Here is a 20,686-nt window from a genome sequence, read left to right as displayed (position 1 = left end):
CACTTCATTAGTATGATGCATCCCCTCCTCATTTCCCTTCACACTCCGCTGGTCAGAAATGTACAGACAAACTGAGAAAGTGGTTGAACGAGAGCTGAAACCGGGCCGAGGCGGTCGCCACGGTTTCTGAGACACACGGAACACCCGGTGATGCACGTCGCCATGGCACCGCGAGCCCCGCCTACCTGCGCCACGGACGGGCCTCCTCTCCCTCCTGAAGATCAGGCACCACAGCAGCAGAGCTAAAAGGGACACGCTTATGATGACCGCCACAGACACCCAGACGGACTTGCTGACCATAGGGGTCTTTGAGCACAAAGCTACAGTATTCAGCTTGACGGCAGGGGGGTCTGGATGAAAACATTAACAACAATCACTAATAAAAATTATTAAATGCTCAAATTAAAATCAATACTTTTAAAAAAATCTTGCACATGAAATATAACATATGCTGAATTACAATCCCTAAACTCATATTTTCATGCTTAAATAACGCCTGACTAAAATAAATGACGTTAAGACTGTAACAAATGCTTTTAAAGTATAATTTCAGATAAAGATGGGCCAGTTGGAACAATATTGAAACAGCCAAGAAAATCCCAGTAGTTTTAATGGTATTGTATCTGAATGTATAACTGTCAGTAGTTGCCTGCCTATTATCACACTCTCTCTCTCTCTCACACACACACACACACTATGATTATATCCATTTGTGCTTTTTAGAGGAAACCCACAGCGTCCATCACTCTGCTCTCCTCCTGGGACTCACCTGTCCCCTTCACCGGCATGCATTTATTGATCAGCTCGTCCCAGGAGCACCTCTTGTCCGCTGCCATGGACGCCGAACTCTCCGCGGCCGTGTCTGCTGAGGAAGACAGCGTGTCCCTGGGAGCGACACGTGTCGTCGAGCTGCATTTGGCAGAGAGAAAGAGGGGAGGCGGGTGACAAAAAAAAGAGAACAACTTCAAGACATTTGACTTCCTCTGCAGCGTAGAAAAGAATGAATCACCGAGGTGGTCCCATGGGGAGGCCTGCCACCACACTACAGCCAGATTACACTAGAAGAATGATATAGCAAATGTATCAGAAGATGATTGACTACACCTAAAGCTTAAATGCACTGTAAAAACGATTGCAGGGTGTCACCAGTACTTTCCAGTGACACCTGGGGAGGGGCAAGGGCAGAGGTAGGGGGAGTAAATTGGGAGTAATGGTCTGGGTCTCATATAGGCTTATATATATTTCAAGCATACAGGTACATGTGGATTATTTTTTCACATATCACATCTTACAGTCCTATAAGACACACAGACATACATGTATACAGATAACGCAGAGTAAAGTTAAATCAGGTAAAAATTTATTGTCATTTCAAATATGCAGGCACACGCTGAAATGAAATGGCGTTTGTCTGACACTTTAAAAATTGATTGATTACAAAGGAGTAATTACTGGTTCATTAAAACGACCAGATACAGTATAATGATAATAATAATAATAATAGTTTTTGGTTAGCTTGCAAACAAGTATTACTGTATATAAAGAATTATTTCGACGAGCGTTGCAACGTCGCCCCAGTGGCCTAATGGATAAGGCACTGGCCTCCTAAGCCAGGGATTGTGGGTTCGAGTCCCATCTGGGGTGGAAGTTTTTTGTTCTAATGTGTATTGGCTATGTCATATTAAAAATAAAAAATACCGACGAGCTGTCGGCTGCACATCCGTTTTTCTTGATAATAGTATATTATTACGAAACCGTGTTCAGCACGTGTACAGCAAACGTACACACTCTTACGCTTTTCAAATACGTGCACTAGGTGCAAATTGTCGTTAACCTTAAAGAGTTGCCAAATTCACCGTTCAACTGTATAGGGCGACCCGTCATATTTAATGCTGAAAGCCGAAGAACGTGCCAGCTGGGAAGTGCTCCCGGTACACTCATCCAATCAGCGGACTCTACCCATAACTTACGTACTTAACTCTCCGTTCGCAGTACAGTAGCCTACTTAGTTTTGTAAATCACACTCAGGGTTTGTGGCGGAGAATACGAGAGTTTACATCGAGTGCTTTTAACGCTTAGTAATTGCTATTCAGTAATAATTTAAGCGTAAAACAAGAAAAATGGCGTTAAGCTTTGAAAGCAAATTTTATGTTATTATATGCGCTGTGACCCTGACCTTCGTTAAGGCAGACAGTAAGTAACTTACATAACTTTTAAATAACAATTCCGCTGACGTTTAATGTTGCTTTTCTGCAATGAGACAGTTCTGTGATTGAGTGGCGACTTTTTCTTAAGCACTTGTTTCTTTTTAAAGTGAATATACATTTTTTAGCTTTAAAAAGCTTAACTCTTCTGTGGAAAGTACGATTGATCTGGATTCGGTGCGCTCCCGTAAAACAGATCATTACACGGACATGAAATAATTCGTTAACACCGGCAATTCAACTAATTTGTAGCTGTTTTCCTGTAATAGGAATTTCCCGGTTTTTCTTTCTAAACCTTGTTTCTGTTTCGCAAGCTATTTATTTATTTATTTGTTTGGTTGTTTTAAAACGAAACAAGTTATGAGAGTTTTACCGAATCACGTGGGGAAAAGCGTATGTTTTTTATTTGATTATGAGCTTGGACTTTTAATCACAATGTTCATGCCTCATGTCATATATCCAAGCACCCTTTTCTGTCCTTTTCTGTTGTAAAAGCTGCGCTATTACCTCTACATGCCTCAGATTGTGATTTAATAAAAATACTATAATAATAATAGCTTAATTACAGCAAAATCATTATTTCACCCCTGTCTAATTAACACTTAGATTTTCAGTTTGACAGCCGGTAACGGTTTAATGGAGACTTTTACGAAGGAGTCACGCATGTCTCTTAGAAATGCAGGTAGCCACTGTGTATTGGGATGATGCCCATAAGACCGTGCTGCTGAAAGAAGGGGTGATGGAGAAACAAGGTGATGCTTACGGGTACTTCAACGACACATTGCTCCAAACGGGTTGGGGAGTTCTGGAGCTACGGGCGGGGTATGGGGCGACCCCCAGATCTGATGAGATAACCCACTACCTAGCGGGATACCTCGAGGGATACCTCACTGCCCAGTAAGTATATAGCAGTCTTTTTTGTATGCTTAAACCTGTTTTTATTAATACATGATGATGAGTATTAAGTACATACACTTTACCTTACATATTATACAGCAATATGTAGATCAGGGGTAGGTAGTCAGGCAGGTTTTCTATGATAAATCACACCTGATCTTGGGCAGGTAGTAACTCATCAGGTAGAATAGAACGTGCTGAATGCCGGCACTGCAGGATCCGGATTGCCTAGCGCTGAAATGGAATATTTTCTGTTTATCAGGCAGATGTTTAGCCACTATTCGAACATGTACCCAGAGCTGATTACTGACCAAAAAACACTGATCGCCGTGAAGAATTTTATGAGGTAAGAGAGAGGCTCCTTTACTAAGACGGGACACCATCACCGCCCCCTTTTAAAAGGCTGACATTGCTCATCCCTGTTGCCCAAATGCTACCCATCTGCACACAGCAAGCAGGACTCCTGGGTGAGGAACCAGGTGAAGCAGCAGAAGAGCGGAGACCCATTCTGGCGACATATGGGCTTTGTGGTGGCCCAACTGGATGGGCTGTACGCTGGAGCAGCGTACTGGGCGAAACAGAAGCAAAAGACGGTGGGTGATGGGGGAATGGAATATCAACTGCCCCCCCCCCCCCCGTAAAAATAGATAAATAAATAAAAGCTTATCCTTTATCTTCTATTATAAATTCCCACAGAAGCACTAAATATACACTCACCTAAAGGATTATTAGGAACACCTGTTCAATTTCTCATTAATGCAATTATCTAATCAACCAATCACATGGCAGTTGCTTCAATGCATTTAGGGGTGTGGTCCTGGTCAAGACAATCTCCTGAACTCCAAACTGTATGTCAGAATGGGAAAGAAAGGTGATTTAAGCAATTTTGAGCGTTGCATGGTTGTTGGTGCCAGACGGGCCGGTCTGAGTATTTCACAATCTGCTCAGTTACTGGGATTTTCACGCACAACCATTTCTAGGGTTTACAAAGAATGGTGTGCAAAGGGAAAAACATCCAGTATGCGGCATTCCTGTGGGCGAAAATGCCTTGTTGATGCTAGAGGTCAGAGGAGAATGGGCCGACTGATTCAAGCTGATAGAAGAGCAACTTTGACTGAAATAACCACTCGTTACAACCGAGGTATGCAGCAAAGCATTTGTGAAGCCACAACACGCACAACCTTGAGGCGGATGGGCTACAACAGCAGAAGATCCCACCGGGTACCACTCATCGCCACTACAAATAGGAAAAAGAGGCTACAATTTGCACGAGCTCACCAAAATTGGACAGTTGAAGACTGGAAAAATGTTGCCTGGTCTGATGAGTCTCGATTTCTGTTGAGACATTCAAATGGTAGAGTCAGAATTTGGTGTAAACAGAATGAGAACATGGATCCATCATGCTTTGTTACCACTGTGCAGGCTGGTGGTGGTAGTGTAATGGTGTGGGGGATGTTTTCTTGGCACACTTTAGGCCCCTTAGTGCCAATTGGGCATCGTTTAAATGCCACGGCCTACCTGAGCATTGTTTCTGACCATGTCCATCCCTTTATGACCACCATATACCCATCCTCTGATGGCTACTTCCAGCAGGATAATGCACCATGTCACAAAGCTCGAATCATTTCAAATTGGTTTCTTGAACATGACAATGAGTTCACTGTACTAAAATGGCCCCCACATTCACCAGATCTCAACCCAATAGAGCATCTTTGGGATGTGGTGGAACGGGAGCTTCGTGCCCTGGATGTGCATCCCACAAATCTCCATCAACTGCAAGATGCTATCCTATCAATATGGGCCAACATTTCTAAAGAATGCTTTCAGCACCTTGTTGAATCAATGCCACGTAGAATTAAGGCAGTTCTGAAGGCGAAAGGGGGTCAAAAACCATATTAGTATGGTGTTCCTAATAATCCTTTAGGTGAGTGTATATACTAATGAAGATTGTAGAACCTGTGTCAGACAAACATTTTATTATATGAGTCATTTATGCTTGTGTTATGTTTTTTTTGTGAAACTGTACCCTAAACAGTGTTAGCCTTATTTTAAATTCTGAAATTTTGGAAATAATTTGAAAATCTTCCTTATATCACATCCTTGCATGGCGTGAGTATTGTATGAGTGCCCATTGCAATGTCATGGTATACAATGCACCCATCCCCCCCCCCCCGTCGGGACAAATTCGGTTCTCTCCAATATGAAACTCCTTCTGGCACCACTGGATGTGCACACGTTACCGGAACACAGCAGAGCAGTTTTGGAGCGGAAGATTGAAGGAGACAGGCTCGACGTGCAGGCGGACCTTTGCTTTCAGTTAATGTCACCAGACCTTCATCTTATTTTTATTACCATAATTCATTGTTGAAATGGATTGTTCTGGCCTGTGCCATCTTGTATTTAATCTGATTTCACTTCCCCTCCAGCCCCTGCCGATGTTTGCAGTACAGTTCCTCAATGCACTGGGTGATCTTCTGGACCTAATACCTGCCCTGGTGCATCATAAAGCCCATCATCCTCAAAACCACTTAAAAATTCCTATGGGCCACTGTTCTGCCCTCATTAAGGTCAGAGGTCACCGTTTCTTTGTATGCTTAAAGTTACTTTACATTGGTAGCATTAAGATGTCCTCCTAACCAAATTTTTACCATGGACACAATAGGTATAGGTCGTCATCATCTTTGCTTAAAGGGATATGTATTTAAAGGGGCGTGTGTATTTGCCAAAGCAGCTTCTGCTAATATTTTTTTACTAATGTTTTTTTGCTAACGTTTTTTTGCTAATGGCTTCCTTGTTTTTCTGCCCTCAGATGCTGCCAGGATATGAGAACCTCCTGCTTTCTCACTCAAGCTGGTACGTCTATAGCGCCACAATGCGTATCTACAAGTACTGGGACTTCAAGATGACAGAGCCTCACGCAGCCACAGGCAAAGTCTCCTTCAGCAGCTACCCTGGTCAGTGCGACGTGATTGGCTGCCTGGAGAACTGGGGACATGCTTTGAATTTTATTGATGAAATGGCATTGGAGCTCAAACCCGGGAAAGCCCAGTGAGGGATATTTTGAATAACAGGAAGTAGAATTAATTCCATGACAGTGAATAAATAGTTACATCTACTCAAACTTTATTTGATGCTGAAATGTTTGACCAGTTACTGGTCAACTTTGCTTTGCTATAACTTTGCTTTGGTATGAATATCTTTCATATTGTCGTATTGTACAGTAATCTTAAATTGGGATTTATAGGACTTGGGAATATCGCAGTCATGTTTCAGACAGTCTGAACATCACTTATTGTGAACATATACAGGAATCCAACTTCCTTATGGCTGTTTCAGTGTAGTGTCATGGTGAGCTTACCCCTGGAGTGACAGGGAACAAGGCAGAGTAACACCCTGGATGGGATCCCAGTCAATTTCAGGGCACAAACACTCATGCTCAGGCACATTTTCCTAACAGGCTGTTTTTGGACTGCAGGGGTAAAATAGAATCCTTTCAGCAAACCCGTTCTAAAGACACAGGGGAACAGATGAGCTCCAAACTGAGCCAGGGGTGGGAATGAACCTGAAGCTGAGTCACTGCCTTACACTGAATGCAAACACTATATGGCAAAAAGTATGTGGGCACCCGTATTATTTTAATTGCTGACACAGATGTATAATTAGATACAGTCACACAATTTCCTGTAACAAATATTAGCATCAGGATGGGCGGCGGGACATCATGGGCACCAACATAGGACACAGTCTTTCCAACAAGTCCATTTGCCACATTTTTGCCCTGCTAGAGCTTCCCTGGTCGACCGCAAGTGATGTAATTGTGAAAGTCAAAATGTCTGGGAGCAAATTCAGTTACGAAGTGCTTGGCCACACGAGCTCAGACAGGGACCTGAGCCCCCAACATCAACACCCAACCTGAATGGCAGCAAGTCCCACCAGCAATGTTCCAACATTTAATTTTTAGGTTCTCAAAAGAGTAGAGGCTGTTATAGTAACAATGGGTTGATCAACTTCTTATTTATACCCTTTTGAGCGAGATGTTGGACAAGCTAGTGTCCCCATGCTTTGGGTAATATAGTGTATCAAAGTAGAACTTAATATATATCATTATACTTTGAATTCATCTTCAAATAACCATTGACCAAATTTGGTCTTAAACTGCAGCACTGAATTTCTCTAGTTTAACAGCACAGTGAAAAGAGGAAGCATGTGCTGCTTTTCACTTTGCAAATCTAGTCTGAACTTGATCTGAAACCATCCATAAGGAACCCTTCTGCATTTCTCCACTTAATCAGAACAGTGTGGGAACGATAAGAGAAAGTGACTTGCTGCTGAACCCCTCCCTCGACGTTCTGCTGTAGGTTTCCTGGTGTCCCTGGATGACTTCTACCTACTGGGTAGCGGATTGCTGATGACCCAAACCACCAACCTGGTATTCAACAACTCCCTTTTCTCACTGATCACACCTGAGAGCCTGCTGGCCTGGCAGAGAGTTCGACTTGCACATTACCTGGCACATGACGGGGAAGAATGGGCACGTGTGTTTTCCAAGTACAACTCTGGTAAGGCTCCCCAGGCAAACTGGTGGGAGTTTCATTTTAAGGCTGGAGTTGGTCAAGACTCAAGAGTTTACTTTATTGTCAACACATCCATGTACAAGTACACAGTGCGCTGAAATACCGTTTCTCATTGGGCCCCTATGATGCCATACAAAAATACAAATACAGTAAATTAATGTATGACACACAATACAATATAATACAATATACATATAGTGTATAAAACTGTTTGTGCATGAGTGCAGTGGATTGCAATTGTGCAGTGTAGTGCAGTGAAGAATGCAAACGTTATTTTAAAAAAAAGGAAACGGCAAATAGCAGTATAGTTATATCTGCATACTCTATTTTTATTACGTAAATGTCTTTAATTTGAATTTTGATCTTGTTTTCCTCTTGCTTTGGGGGTGGGGATCCCACCCAGGTACCTACAATAACCAGTACATGGTGGTGGACTTGAATAAAGTGTCTCTGGGCAAAAGCATTGACAGTGGTGCTCTGACCATTGTTGAGCAGATCCCTGGACATGTGTCCTACTCTGACCAGACTCAGGCCCTCCGCAGAGGTGAGGCGTCCATGCACCAGTGCGTCTGGCTTTAAGGTGCATGAGGTGGGGTACCTGAGCTCTCATGCTTATCCTGATTGCCATCCATCTCTCCATCTAGGCTACTGGCCTTCCTACAACATTCCATTCCACCCGGACATCTACAACCTGAGTGGCTACAGGGAGATGTGGAAGGAATATGGCGAGGACTTCTCCTATGACCTTTGTCCACGTGCCAAAATCTTCCGCCGGGACCAGGGGAGCGTCACAGACCTTGCGTCACTGAAACACATCATGAGATATAACAGTATGCGTCGTCTCTGCCCGCATCTCCCCTTTGCCCCACGTTGTCTCAACGTTGAATCTCTACTCTTTTATTTCAGACTACAAAAATGACTCCTATTCCAAGGAAGACCCATGTAAGGCCATTTGCTGTCGCGATGACCTCCAGTTGGAGCACCCCACTACAATGGGTTGCTATGATACTAAGGTAAGCACTTTGGTAGCTATTATTAATCTCAAATTTGGGGTGTAATTCCATATGGGGGGAGGGGATTGTTGGTGCTGAACAATGTAAACGATGTTGTATTCTCATAAACCCCATAGGTGACGGACTTCCACATGGCACAGATGTTCAAGGCGGAGGTAGTGAATGGGCCCACGACCGAGGGGGGGCTGCCACCCTTCACCTGGAACAAATTCAACAGCACCTTGCACGACGGGCTACCCCCCACCTATAACTTCCCCTTCGTTCCCATGCGACCCACACTTTTCCAGCCGTGAGCAGAGTTCTGAGGGATCATGGGACAGGGAGGTGGGGGGTCGGCAAAGATGGTGCTCTGTTCTGTCAGTGGATGATAGAAAGCTGATAGAATGATATGAAAATCTGATGCAATGCGGTGGTTAATTGAAAACAGGGAGGAGGTGTATATAGTATATTAGGTAATCACATTATATATTCTGAAGGCACTCCAATCATTCTGTAAATGCTGATATGACCTGTACTGCACTTATGTGTTCTTCAAACACACCAACGTATTGAGCGTCTTAAGATGTCTTATTTGATTTGCTTTTTGTATTCTCAGAATATGGATCTCTTAAGTGTTAAAATTTCATGTTTTACCTCAGAATTCCCCCCCCCCAGATTTGCCACTTATGTTTAAACGTACATTGGCTGTAAGTCTTTGTTAGAACCAAGGAATACAACGTGTATGGGATAATCCACGATGCGGTGTACGGGTATACAAAAATAATCAACTTGGTGGTAGCTTATTTCGGTATAACCGCACACATGCAAATGGTTTATCCCGTTTATACCACAGCTAACGAACAAAAGAATAATGAACTAATCACGATTAATTTTTCTGAAGAAAATTATTTCAATTAGAAATATGCTCTTAAAAAATATAGTTCCTACTGGTCAAGCTACTGACTGGAAGCGGCAAGTCCGTTAAGTTACCGTAGAAAATCGTCAGCATTGAGGGAATAATTAATAAAATAAAGGGAATGATTCTATAAGGCTGTAACTAATCAAAACAAGAACTGACTGGCGCGCCGGCAAGGCAAGGCTACCTATTCGGAACAGATAGGGGGGGCGACAGAGAATATCAGTGGCCCCTACTTATCTTTTAGCCTTCCAGAAGGACAACTACTGTACGAGCCGGCTGGAATCACACATGTGGTTGTCACGTACACGGAAGGTACCGAGAAAGGGGGGGGGGGGATGCCCAAAGGGCTTTAAAGGGGATACAGCTGATACATATGGCAGAGCCTCCTCCTGTACATGCTGAATGTATGTCAGATGGTCGCTCCCTGATTATAATCAGTCAAGAGAATGAACCGGTGATTTGCAACTTCTCCCCGTGCCAGCTGTGAATCTCTTCTCATCCACGGACCCGGTGGAGACGCCGTGCTCCAACAGCAGATAGGCGCTTGCGTTTTGAAAATTATGCTGATAACTGCTTTTTTACGAGTAAAAGGTCACACTGGTTTTTATATTAACATGTTTAAAACATTAACACGTATTAATACAGAATTTAGCTACTGGAGCTACCTGTGCGGTCACGCGAAGATAATTAGCACCCACGTGACATCTCTGGACCAATAAGAAAACAGAATTTACTAAACCGTAATGTAAATAATTCAGGGCTTCCTTTATAATAAAAATTCATGAATTATTACGCTGAGTTCATTTTTTATGGCGTTACTGTTGCTCTTCTGGTTCATACACTGCCGAATCTAGGGTGTTTACATATTCTTGTACATGTCGTATGTACCAGAAGAGGCTTTTATACTTGGGAGTTGAATTTTGCCCTGCTTTTAAGTGATTCCTGAAGGAACTTGCGCAAGTAGTGTGCACCACACAGCTGGCTGTATGGTTATTCAAGGTCTGTACTGCAGGAAGGAAATGAGTCACTCTCCAGTGCCTCGGTGAGCAGAAGATTTTTTAAATATGTAATAAGTCACGTGATCTTTAAGGACGTAAAGTGGAGCTCCGGGAGTCCGGTAACGTTATGGTTAGGGTTTAGGACCGGGTTAAGTTTAAGGTTAGGGTTTATTCACTGTGACACAGAGTTGAGGCCACGTGTTTCCTGTGGAGGTGACGTATTTCCGGTGGAGCTCCACTCTACAGGCGTCTGCAGTTGGACCCTTCTCAAGGCAACAGGTAAAGGAGCTGCACTGAAACTTTCCTTTTTTTGACATTCCTGCCTTGTCAGCAGAGGGTTGCTCCTCAAGCGTCCTCAGTAATGAACAGATGCACATGCATAATCCCCATGTTGCTTGTGGAGCAAATCACAAAACACCACGGTGGTATTTATGGTGAAGCAATAGAGGCTTTTGAACAGAACAGACCGGCAAGCTGCCTGCAATGTTCTTTGGACTAATTCTCATCAGTGTAGTTCATGCATAAAAATGAGGCAGTTAAACTGTAGGCTCTTTCATAATGTGTTGTGTTGGAAGAGTGGTCTAGTGGCAAGGGATGGTTGACAAATGTATTCTTTCATAAGCGAGTTGAAGAAGAAAGAAATTAATTGTGGGTAACGAGGTGTGCAATTTTCACCTTGACTGCTGTTGAAAACAGGAGTGGAGTATAAAAGAGCATTCATTTGATTCTACACACCTACCACTTTATCATGGGCATAGTGAATAGCCGTGAGCTAGCAGAGGAGAGTGTAAGCTGTATCAGTATCTGCAAGGAGTTCAAGGAGACTTAGTGAGCCATTTCAGTGAGGAGTAATTCCAGCAAGGATACAGCCTATCAAAGCAATAATTTACACCAGTGTTTACCAACCCAGTCCTTGGGGACCCACAGCGGTCCAGGTTTTTGCTCCTTCTCAGCTCTCAGGTCCCCTAGGACCGGGTTGGGAAACACTAATTCAGACAGTTTTTCTCCATGTTGAGTGTGTCTGAGTATCAGGGGAGGAGGAGTATGGCAGGAGGAGTATGGCAGTCTCAGTAGAATACTTCTTGCTTTTACCTTACTTTGCAGCAGCATTTGCTGGTCAGCCCACATGGTGGCCGGGGTCCTGGGTACATAAGCTATATATAATGCCAACCAAAAATCACTATTCAAGTACTGAGAATCATCTTTACTACCTCAAACTGTATTGTGCTATATATATATATATATATATATATATATATATATATATATATATATATATATAAATGTACCCATACTGCAAAAATACTACACTATACATTATATCAATGTAAATATTGCATATCAACTCTTGTCTTAGTTTTCCACTGACCTGTATGGCTTTGCACAATGTCTTGTGTTGTTTCATTTTTTCTATTTCATCACATAATAATTTGTTACACTGTAGACCCTGAGCTGCGCAACTTCGTATCTCTGTATATTTGTATATGGCCGAGATATAAAAGTTTACAAAGACTTTGAAATTTTAAATGTAGTTTATGGATGTCTGGCTTATGTAATTACACATACTGTATCTTGGGTTCAAGGTTCCATAAGTTTCACCTAGGTAGCACAATAGCCTAAAGAATGAAATAATTATTAAATAGGTTATAAGTAATACCTGATTTTAGCGGTGCTTTTACTATGGCCATCGTTCCCTTACCAACAGCTAAACTATGTGCAGAGATTCACCATAAACTGCAGAAAAGCGACCTCTAGTGGCGTTTAGGTGATATTTAAAGGGATACGGCGGCTGGGTTTAAACAGAGGCTGAGGAAACTGAAATGGCGTAACCATGTAACTTGTTGCAGTTTAAACTGTAAACTGTAACTAAGCTGAAGACAGTGCTGTTGCCTCCATTTGTTTAACAGTTAGTACTGTTACCATTTCACAATATCACCTGGATGTGGGCTAAATGAAAACTTCTGGAGCAATCTCATTCTGAACACCACCCCAATACACCAAAGCCTTCCAGAGACTTAAATACGCATGTTTATTGTATAGTATTATGTCAAACATCCAACAATATGAAGATCACCTTTTATTGCAGTTCCCAAAAAACATGCAAATATAAGACTAATGCAGTTGTTATCCATAAATACTTTTATTTTATACATTGATTTGAAATGTAACAATTCTTTAAATTTCCCCACCACTCTCATCACACTTCCGAAAAGCTTACAATATTAAAAAGTATGACAAATTTAAATTATGTAAACACAAATCACAAACAGTAAGTATTCAGCATGGTTTTTATTCTCACACGCTCAGCTGTGCACTGACGGAAATTTTATAGGAGCAATTCCACACAGAAACTGTCACGTGAAAGAGAAATTAGGAATTTAGTGCAGAATGAATTCTTTCCATCAAAACTTCAATATATAAAACCTTTCCAGTCTGTTAGTCTTGGGTAAACAATAGTGCCTTGCAGGGCACCCCAGACTCATCCTTAAGGATGCACAGTCCAGTAGTGCAACTGAAATGAAAAAAGTCAATCGACTGTACAGCTGTGACAATTAGCCATTTTAAAAGTCAGCAAGCTGTTGTGGGGCATAGGTGCCGATTAAACAGCAGGGGGCAGTGCTGCTCCACTTGACCTAATGGCACTGCACAGTAAATGCCAAAGGGTTAGCAAGAACTGGATCAATCTCCACAACAAACCCCTGTAAATCAGCCTCACCCTCATTTGAAATGCTCAGTTGTGATAGAACGTAAAATGCATATAATTTCATTCACAATCCTTGCAATTGCACTGTAATTAAATTGTATTTATTCCATGTTTACATGAATAATTGATACATATTATATAATTCATCAATACCTGAGGCCTGCCACGCATGCTACAGTTGTAGTGTAATAAGTTTCCAGTTTAGTTACCTGCTTTACAAATCATTAAAAAATAACCCTCCCTTTGTTTATTGATTAAAAAAAACTGAAATGTCAGCATCAGCAATCAAAGTCCCTCAGCCATTTTAGAGTCTAAAAGGCATGAACTGGCCCTGCTAGAGGTAACTAGGTGGTACCAGTGCAGATCAGTCCAGTTTCACAGACAGGCAAACCCGACACCCAGCAGGGATGAAAGTGCCAAAAGGACGGCAAAGGGCCACAGATGAAACCAGCAGTGATGGACAGAATGAGGCTTCGTGAACCATTTGCTGTATTTTCTGACTCTACTAGATGGTGTTCTCTTAAAAAAAAAAAAGAGCACAAAGCATGACCAAAAGCATAGCAACAGCACCATCTAGTGGGGTCAAAAAATACAGCAAATGCTTCACAAAGGCTCATTTTGTCCATCACTAAAAACCAGGATGGAGGAAAAACATGGAGAGCTGGTGGGCAACTTCACATCTCATTCATATAGTAGTGCTGTAAGGAAAAGGCACCTGACACCTGACTGATGAAAGTCCCAGCATCCCACAAACCTTATAGCAAACATCCCACTGTACAGAGCGTAAATGTGTAAAGATGCGCAAGACAAGGATAGGGGGGAAAAAAGAAAAACTTCAGCAAAAAAACAGCATTGATTGACTGAGCTGTTCTTTTACGCAGGTATGTCTGCGAGATCCACAGAGCAATGTGGTCAAGAGGTAGCTTAGACTCAGGAAATGTGGTGATAGCTGCATCTGTATTCTGACTGGACGGAAACGTTCAGTGATTTAATCAACGTACTGATGCATTTGATAAGGGGGAAAACAATATTTACAACAAGTGACATATATTCGGTGAATTTTGTAAGATGCACACTCACTAATCTTGGAGGCAGTAATTACTTCTAGTTACATGACTGGACCGCTAAACCGCAGATGGTCCCATTGCGTCTGATAACTTTGCAGAACTGCCCTAACATTCCTGGAATCTTCACTACAGCTCCCCAGCTCAAGATATTGCTGAATATGTACAAAAATACTTCATTTCAGGTGACTACTTCAAATTAGGGGCGCTAATACTTTACCTAGATAATAACTTCTATCATTCATCATCAATGAGCTTCTCCGCTCCATTCTCTGCCTGACAGGCAGATCCGCTCCCCTCCTCACCAGCCTTTCCTCCTCCCCCCCCTTCCTCCTCCTCCTCCTCATCCTCATCACCGTAGGAGGAGGCCTGGCTGCCGTAGTTGATTGTGGTGCGAGAGAGGTCCACCTCGATGGGGAACACGTCAGCCTCCTTCAGCACTGCGTAGCACTCGTCGTAGTAGCGGGACATGCCCGAGACAAACCGCTGCAGCTGGAACACGATGTCCTGGACTGTAAGGGGCAACGGATAATAAAGGAACATTACTTCAAAGTGACAGCAGAGGGCGACAAATAGTAAAGACATTTTAAGCCATTAAAAACCAGTTTGAGACAGACACAATAAAATGCTGACCGTGTTTCTGGTCCAGCAGCTCCAGCTTCTCCAGTACATCCTTCCTCATCTTGGCAAAGCGGGCCCGTGCCTCTTGGCGGCAGCGCAGGACGAGTCGGTACTCGTAGTTGCCTGTGCTGACGCGGTACAGCGGCTCACCCAATGCCTAGAGAATCCCAACAAACACAGAGAAACATCTAAGCACCCTTCAGCACTGTAAACCTTCATTTCAGCTTCTTTTTTTGCTCCAGCTCGCACCATAAAACCTCTACTTTCGGCAAGATACACCCATCTGCCTCGTAATGTCATCTCAACACAAGAGTTTTGTGGGAGATTTACCTACACTGAAAAGTTTCTGAGGGCAGAAAGAAAAACGATTGGTTCAGAGAGAGAACCAATCCTGATCCTGTCTCCTCTAGTTGCTTGGACCCACCTCCTCTACAATTTGATTGGTAATTTATCTGAACCAATCATTTTTCTTTCTGCCCTCAGAACATTTTTGTGTAAGTAAAACTCCCATGAACTTTAGAGGAACCTTTCTCGTTACTTCCGATTAAAAACCAGAACAAAAGTTACTCACGATGCAGCTGTACTCCTCATCATCCATCTCCTTCACCTTCAAGCAGTACGACTGAAACAAAGGCAGGCGAAACATTAACCACCACAAGGCAAAAGCACAGGACACCGACATGCCAGTACATTCTGTAAGGAGTAACAGGCAAATCCAAGCACAGATAGGAGAGACCGGCTCTCACCAAGTACTCAAACTTCACGTCGAGGTACTTCCGAATAGTCAACTTGGTATCTGGGATGGCCTTATGCAGGTACGTGTTCAGGTCATGAAGCATCTGGCACAAAGCAAAAAAGAATGGCGGCTCTAATAAATATTTACACGTATACATTACTAGTCAAAAGCTGGGATGCTTTTCCAGCTGTCCTGGAGGAGGTCCCATATAAGCTGAGCACTCATTGGCTGCTAGTCCTTCACTCTCTGGTCAAACTCCTCCAAAATCATTTCTACTGTGTTTAGGTCAGGTGACCTGGTTATGTGAGGCAACACTATCACTCTGCTTTGTAGGCGGCTTGGTGTGTCCAAACTTTTGATTAGTATAGTGTGAATCAGAGTGACAAATCCCGATGCCCTCACCGGTTTGACGGTCTTAAGCAGACGGATGCCAAACTTCTCGATGCTGCGGTGGGCCTCAGCGAACTTCACGAAGGCCTCGCTGGCCGCGGCCTGGGGTTCCCGCACTCCGATGACGGAGAAAACATCACCAAAAGCTGCCAGGCACAGGGCAGGGGAGGGGGGCACATGTGTGTGGGAATGTCAGACACATGAGGCAGACTGCACCAACACAAGCAGGTGGGAACGCCTTTTGCCATGGCCGCCATTACCTCTGTGAGTCTGCGACAGCTCGAAGAACGCCCTGAGCAGTCGTTTGGTGTGCTCCATGAGGCCTAACGCAAGACACACGACAGCGACTGTCACAGCCTCTGCTTCATTTTCACCACATAATAATCTTATTCACCTTAATTCTTCTTAATCTATTTTTGTTTCTGGTAATTGTATGCTCAGATGCTTTGGCAGGACAATAACTGTTTTGTTTGTAGCGCCAAAGCACTGAATTGACAAAGACAAGCATTTGAGCCCGGCGACAGCTCAGTGAGCATGAATGCAGCTCACAGGAAGCGGCTACCTTTGTAAAGCTCCGCCGTCTTCTCCAACTCCTCCAGCCTCTTCACCAGTCCGTCTGCAACCAGACCACAGGTGTGTCAGCACTGCACAGAGAAGCCCAGCACAGAGGCCTCCACACTTTCCATACGAAAAATCAGCGTTTCCCAATCCGGTCCTTGGAAACCCGCAGATGGTTCACATTTTTGCTGCCAGACAGCTGGGAGGGAGCAAAAACATGCACTGTCTGTGGGTCCCTGAGCACTGAGTTGGGAAACACTGCAATAGGGAAATGGTGCTCAGATCATCCAGCTCACCGTTGCAGAGAATGGCACGGCTCAGCCCCAGGGCATCGGCCGTGCCAGAGCTCATGTTCTCCACCAGCCGATGCTTCACCTTCTTCAGAACTGAAACACAAACCGCACTGATGTCAGACACAGGAGACACAACATGCCGACGACCTGGCCGCACTGCCGTGAACCTCAGCAGTCACATTCCCCCATGTCTCATTGCTGCCTTCGTCTGCTTAGCAATCTCCCTCCTTCTCCCTTACTCCACACAGTACCTCCTTCTCCCTTACTCCACACAGTACCTCCTTCTCCCTTACTCCACACAGTACCTCCTTCTCCCTTACTCCACACAGTACCTCCTTCTCCCTTACTCCACACAGTACCTCCGTCCCTTACTCCACACAGTAACTCTGTCCCTTACTCCACACAGTACCTCCGTCCCTTACTCCACACAGTAACTCTGTCCCTTACTCCACACAGTACCTCTGTCCCTTACTCCACACAGTAACTCCGTCCCTTAGTCCACACAGTACCTATGTCCAGTGATTTTCCCTGCTTGGGGTCAGCCTGCAGTTTGTTGTAATGAATGGTCGCTTCTCCCTGTTTAGAAAATAGAGAGAAGTTGGAATAAAGAATTAGCTTAACAAAAGATAAGAGCGTGGAAATGTGAAAAACTGAAGCTAATTATAAATCCAGCAGTATTTCATACTGCCAAGGCAAACCATGGACATTTAAGGACCAGCGGCACATCCAGGGCCAACCTGGGATCAGATCCAGGTCCCTCTGTGACCCTGTACTGATTTAGTGGTTAAAACATGCATGGAAGGAAATCCTTTAAAAATGTGCAAGGCAGGCAATATTAGCAGAGACCAACATCAGCCAAACACTAATCCTTAACTTCTGACAGCAACCAACAAACCCATTTACCCACTGGTGTCTGGAAAAACAAACACACCAGGCCAGCACTTTACAGGGACTCTGAACAAAGGGACGACAAGACAACACTTCTAATGGGCACGTGGGCATGTCACATGACACAAGGACAAAGCCTCCCGCTCGGCTGCAGGCCACTACAGCCGCACGAGGGAAACATCCTATTTCCAGCAACTGCATGACTAAAGCAGCACGTTGCATCCACCTGTGAGTACCTGTACTCCGCCTTTCATGATTATTATTGTAGTTTCCTTATTAATAGGTATACCTGCAAAAATGAGTGCTGACATTTTATAAAGTGCATCTGTTATAATTACAGTAAAATTATACTGAATTTTAGTGATTAGTGAATATTTGAACTGAATAGTTAATGTTCAAATAAACCCTCTTTACAATATTTAAATGTATTAAAAAACAAAAGAGAACCATGGGGATGTATTCAGAATGTCTCTAAGGTCACATATCCATTTAATCACTGATGCATTTAAAACCATACGAGTATCATATATAAGGCTATAAAAGAACAGCAGAATATCTGCCAGTGTCCATTCACTCCCCTGCAGCTCCAAGCCCACCTGCACAGCCTGGATCATCTTAGCCACCTCCACCTTGGTCTTGCCCTTGACGGGTTTTCCATTCACCCCGGTGATCTCATCTCCGGCTGCCAGGGTCCCTTCCAGCGCGGCCGGCGTGTTGTCAAACACCTGGAAGGGAACGAGGAACAGCTGAAGGCTGATGTGGTAGCAGGTGTCATTACGCAGAGGTGAGGGAGCAGCGACGGGGACTAAACCCGACAAAGACCTGCAAGTACGAGTTCGCTCATTCATACACACGCAGCAGAAAAACATCCCCTCCACAAGGTAAAGTCATCATAAGGTTCTCGTACCTGTACTATGTAGAGACAGGGACAGTACTGGGCCCCCCCTCCAATGCTGATGCCTATGAGGTTCTGCGCATCCTTCTTTAGGGTCACAGTGCCGGGGACAGTCGGGATCCCTCTACGGGGGACAAACCTTGACTTTACCTCGTCTCGATTTTTGAAAGGTAGAAGTATATTAAAATTGCTTGTTCTTTTACTCACAGAAAAAAAGGTAAAAATTTGTACCTTTGCTTGTCACTGAGGCTGTACCTTTGTAATTGTACCTTTTAAGGTACAGAATTAGACTCTGGGGAATATCCCAAAGGTACAAACAACATTAATGTACTATCAGTAGTACAGAAATGTTAATGAGTCCATATCTGTACCTTAAAAGGTACATTTATCTACAGCTAAGGGTACAATTGGCTGATCCTTGAGGGTACAGCACCAGGAACAAGCAAAGGTAGAAATTTTTATTCATTTTTCTGAGAGTGTATATACTGGCTGAGGCAGCTTCCAAATAGTATTTTATAGTACTACAATTGCCACATAAGAGTATAAGAAAACATTCTTATTGAATTTATGGTGTTTCAACAATTGGCAAAATGTTATAACATTACAGAAAACAGATTGATAACAAAATTGCCAATTCGGGAGGTGATCTGTCAGTATTAGTTAAAAACTTACAGCTTGTCTTCCTCCAGCTCATAGTCCATGTCTGTGAACATCGCGAAAGTTTATAAGCGTCTCCGGCGTTGGTATCCTGGCTGCCAGTGAAAAAAAGTGTAAGGTAATATAAAAGGCATATGGCGCAGCATTTGCAGAGAATGCAATAGCCATTCATCTATACATTCGCAGGCTAACTAAGTGCCGCGTATGCTAATAACTTAATAAGACGAACACCAGCAGCAATATCAGTTTCGACTGGGCACCGCTTATCGGGGGTGTTCATGCCACCACCGTCACAGCTGGTGTCACCCGTACTGCTGCTAGCTGCCTGGTTTTCACAGCGAGAACAAAATATTCCAACAGCTACGACAGGCAAGCACAGCACATTATTAAATTAACGCCAGACTTCATTAATAAATAGAGAATTAGGTGCACTGCTCACACAAACGAAACACTACCGGTTTGTAAGGCCGCTTTTGCTAGCCGCACATTTAAAAACATTCAGAGATGGACCCACCTTTGAGGCTAGTTAGCAGGGTAGCTATTTCAGACACCGCCGAAGCTGACAGTTTCATGGGGAAATAAAGGAACCATACGTGTTCATGTGAGATTTACAAGATAAACAAGCCAAAACTATTATTCATATTTTTATTCTCATGTAAGCGGATACCAGGGGCAGGTTACGGTTTGCTTAATGTCGTCATTTCCGGCAGTTAACCGGAAATGTGTCTTATTCGGTGTTGCGGTATAAATAATGCATGAGCCGTGGGCAAGTTAATCAGTCCCACCGCAAATGATGAGCAGTTTTTGAACAGTGTGTTATTAAGTGGGGGGAACTCAAAATCATAGTCTGCTATAAAGTAATCTTATCTTAAAATAGTGAGTGCTTAACATATATTAGTATTATGGTAGAGAGATTTTAGCTAACCAGTGTAGTTTGTTTACTCATATAGAATACCTAGGTGACGTTAGTCTTTTATTAATAGAAATGAATTGTTTACATTATGTTTGCATTAAGTCTAAATAGGAAAAATATACATTTAGTTATAAAAGGATATAGGCTTGCACTTCTTTTTAAGGCAAAATGTTTATTGCTCTTATATTTAAATTCTTACAATATAACAATTGGTAATCATTTACAAAGGGTTTAGTTGGTTGTATTTTGAATGCAGTCGTTTCAGTTTGTTTTCACCGTAGATTGTAAAAGCAGGGATTTGCTGTACCTTTCAGAGGGCTGCTGCTGTCTGTGAATTCAGTGTTAAACCCCAGACCTCCAGTCGGCTTGTCTGACACCATGAC

The 20,686-nt window shown here is 43.3% G+C and overlaps 2 protein-coding genes and 1 non-coding gene across 3 annotated transcripts; 2 read left to right on the top strand and 1 right to left on the bottom strand.

Annotated features, from left to right (window-relative positions):
* Nucleotides 1-1,571: 1,571 nt before the first annotated feature.
* Nucleotides 1,572-1,644, top strand: trnar-ccu (transfer RNA arginine (anticodon CCU)). Its single transcript has one exon. It is a non-coding gene; the product is annotated as a tRNA-Arg (tRNA).
* Nucleotides 1,645-1,905: 261 nt separating this feature from the next.
* Nucleotides 1,906-10,384, top strand: plbd1a (phospholipase B domain containing 1a). The gene is made up of 11 exons (XM_023829880.2): nt 1,906-2,193; nt 2,879-3,101; nt 3,364-3,447; nt 3,553-3,694; nt 5,528-5,668; nt 5,911-6,055; nt 7,460-7,660; nt 8,079-8,219; nt 8,320-8,505; nt 8,582-8,688; nt 8,805-10,384. Exons 1-11 carry the CDS (start codon nt 2,121-2,123, stop codon nt 8,979-8,981), a joined length of 1,620 nt encoding a protein of 539 aa, XP_023685648.2. The 5' UTR covers nt 1,906-2,120; the 3' UTR covers nt 8,982-10,384.
* Nucleotides 10,385-12,589: 2,205 nt separating this feature from the next.
* Nucleotides 12,590-20,115, bottom strand: pick1 (protein interacting with prkca 1). Its single transcript, XM_023829885.2, has 13 exons — nt 19,905-20,115; nt 19,406-19,485; nt 18,746-18,857; nt 18,435-18,563; nt 17,460-17,526; nt 16,954-17,043; nt 16,662-16,715; nt 16,360-16,422; nt 16,112-16,245; nt 15,720-15,812; nt 15,545-15,595; nt 14,986-15,130; nt 12,590-14,864 (listed from the first exon to the last, which is right to left on the bottom strand). Exons 2-13 carry the CDS (start codon nt 19,444-19,446, stop codon nt 14,590-14,592), a joined length of 1,254 nt encoding a protein of 417 aa, XP_023685653.1. The 5' UTR covers nt 19,447-19,485; nt 19,905-20,115; the 3' UTR covers nt 12,590-14,589.
* Between the last annotated feature and the right edge of the window lie 571 nt (nt 20,116-20,686).

This window comes from Paramormyrops kingsleyae, chromosome 22, assembly GCF_048594095.1.
Source record: "Paramormyrops kingsleyae isolate MSU_618 chromosome 22, PKINGS_0.4, whole genome shotgun sequence".
In the NCBI taxonomy this organism is placed as follows: domain Eukaryota; kingdom Metazoa; phylum Chordata; class Actinopteri; order Osteoglossiformes; family Mormyridae; genus Paramormyrops; species Paramormyrops kingsleyae.
Note: the sequence above shows the minus strand (reverse complement) of the source record. Positions and strands in the feature narration are given on the sequence as shown.

Bases quoted from the DNA above. Each gene is read 5' to 3' on its own strand.
- plbd1a (XM_023829880.2), top strand. From the start codon at position 2,121: ATGGCGTTAAGCTTTGAAAGCAAATTTTATGTTATTATATGCGCTGTG. The intron at 3,102-3,363 runs GTAAGTATATAG...TCTGTTTATCAG, and splicing joins GAGGGATACCTCACTGCCCA to GCAGATGTTTAGCCACTATT. The intron at 8,689-8,804 runs GTAAGCACTTTG...TAAACCCCATAG, and splicing joins TGGGTTGCTATGATACTAAG to GTGACGGACTTCCACATGGC.
- pick1 (XM_023829885.2), bottom strand. From the start codon at position 19,446: ATGTTCACAGACATGGACTATGAGCTGGAGGAAGACAAGCT. The intron at 15,813-16,111 runs GTGAGGGCATCG...GCTTTGTGCCAG, and splicing joins TGCTTAAGACCGTCAAACCG to ATGCTTCATGACCTGAACAC. The intron at 15,596-15,719 runs GTGAGAGCCGGT...CCTTTGTTTCAG, and splicing joins ACGTGAAGTTTGAGTACTTG to TCGTACTGCTTGAAGGTGAA.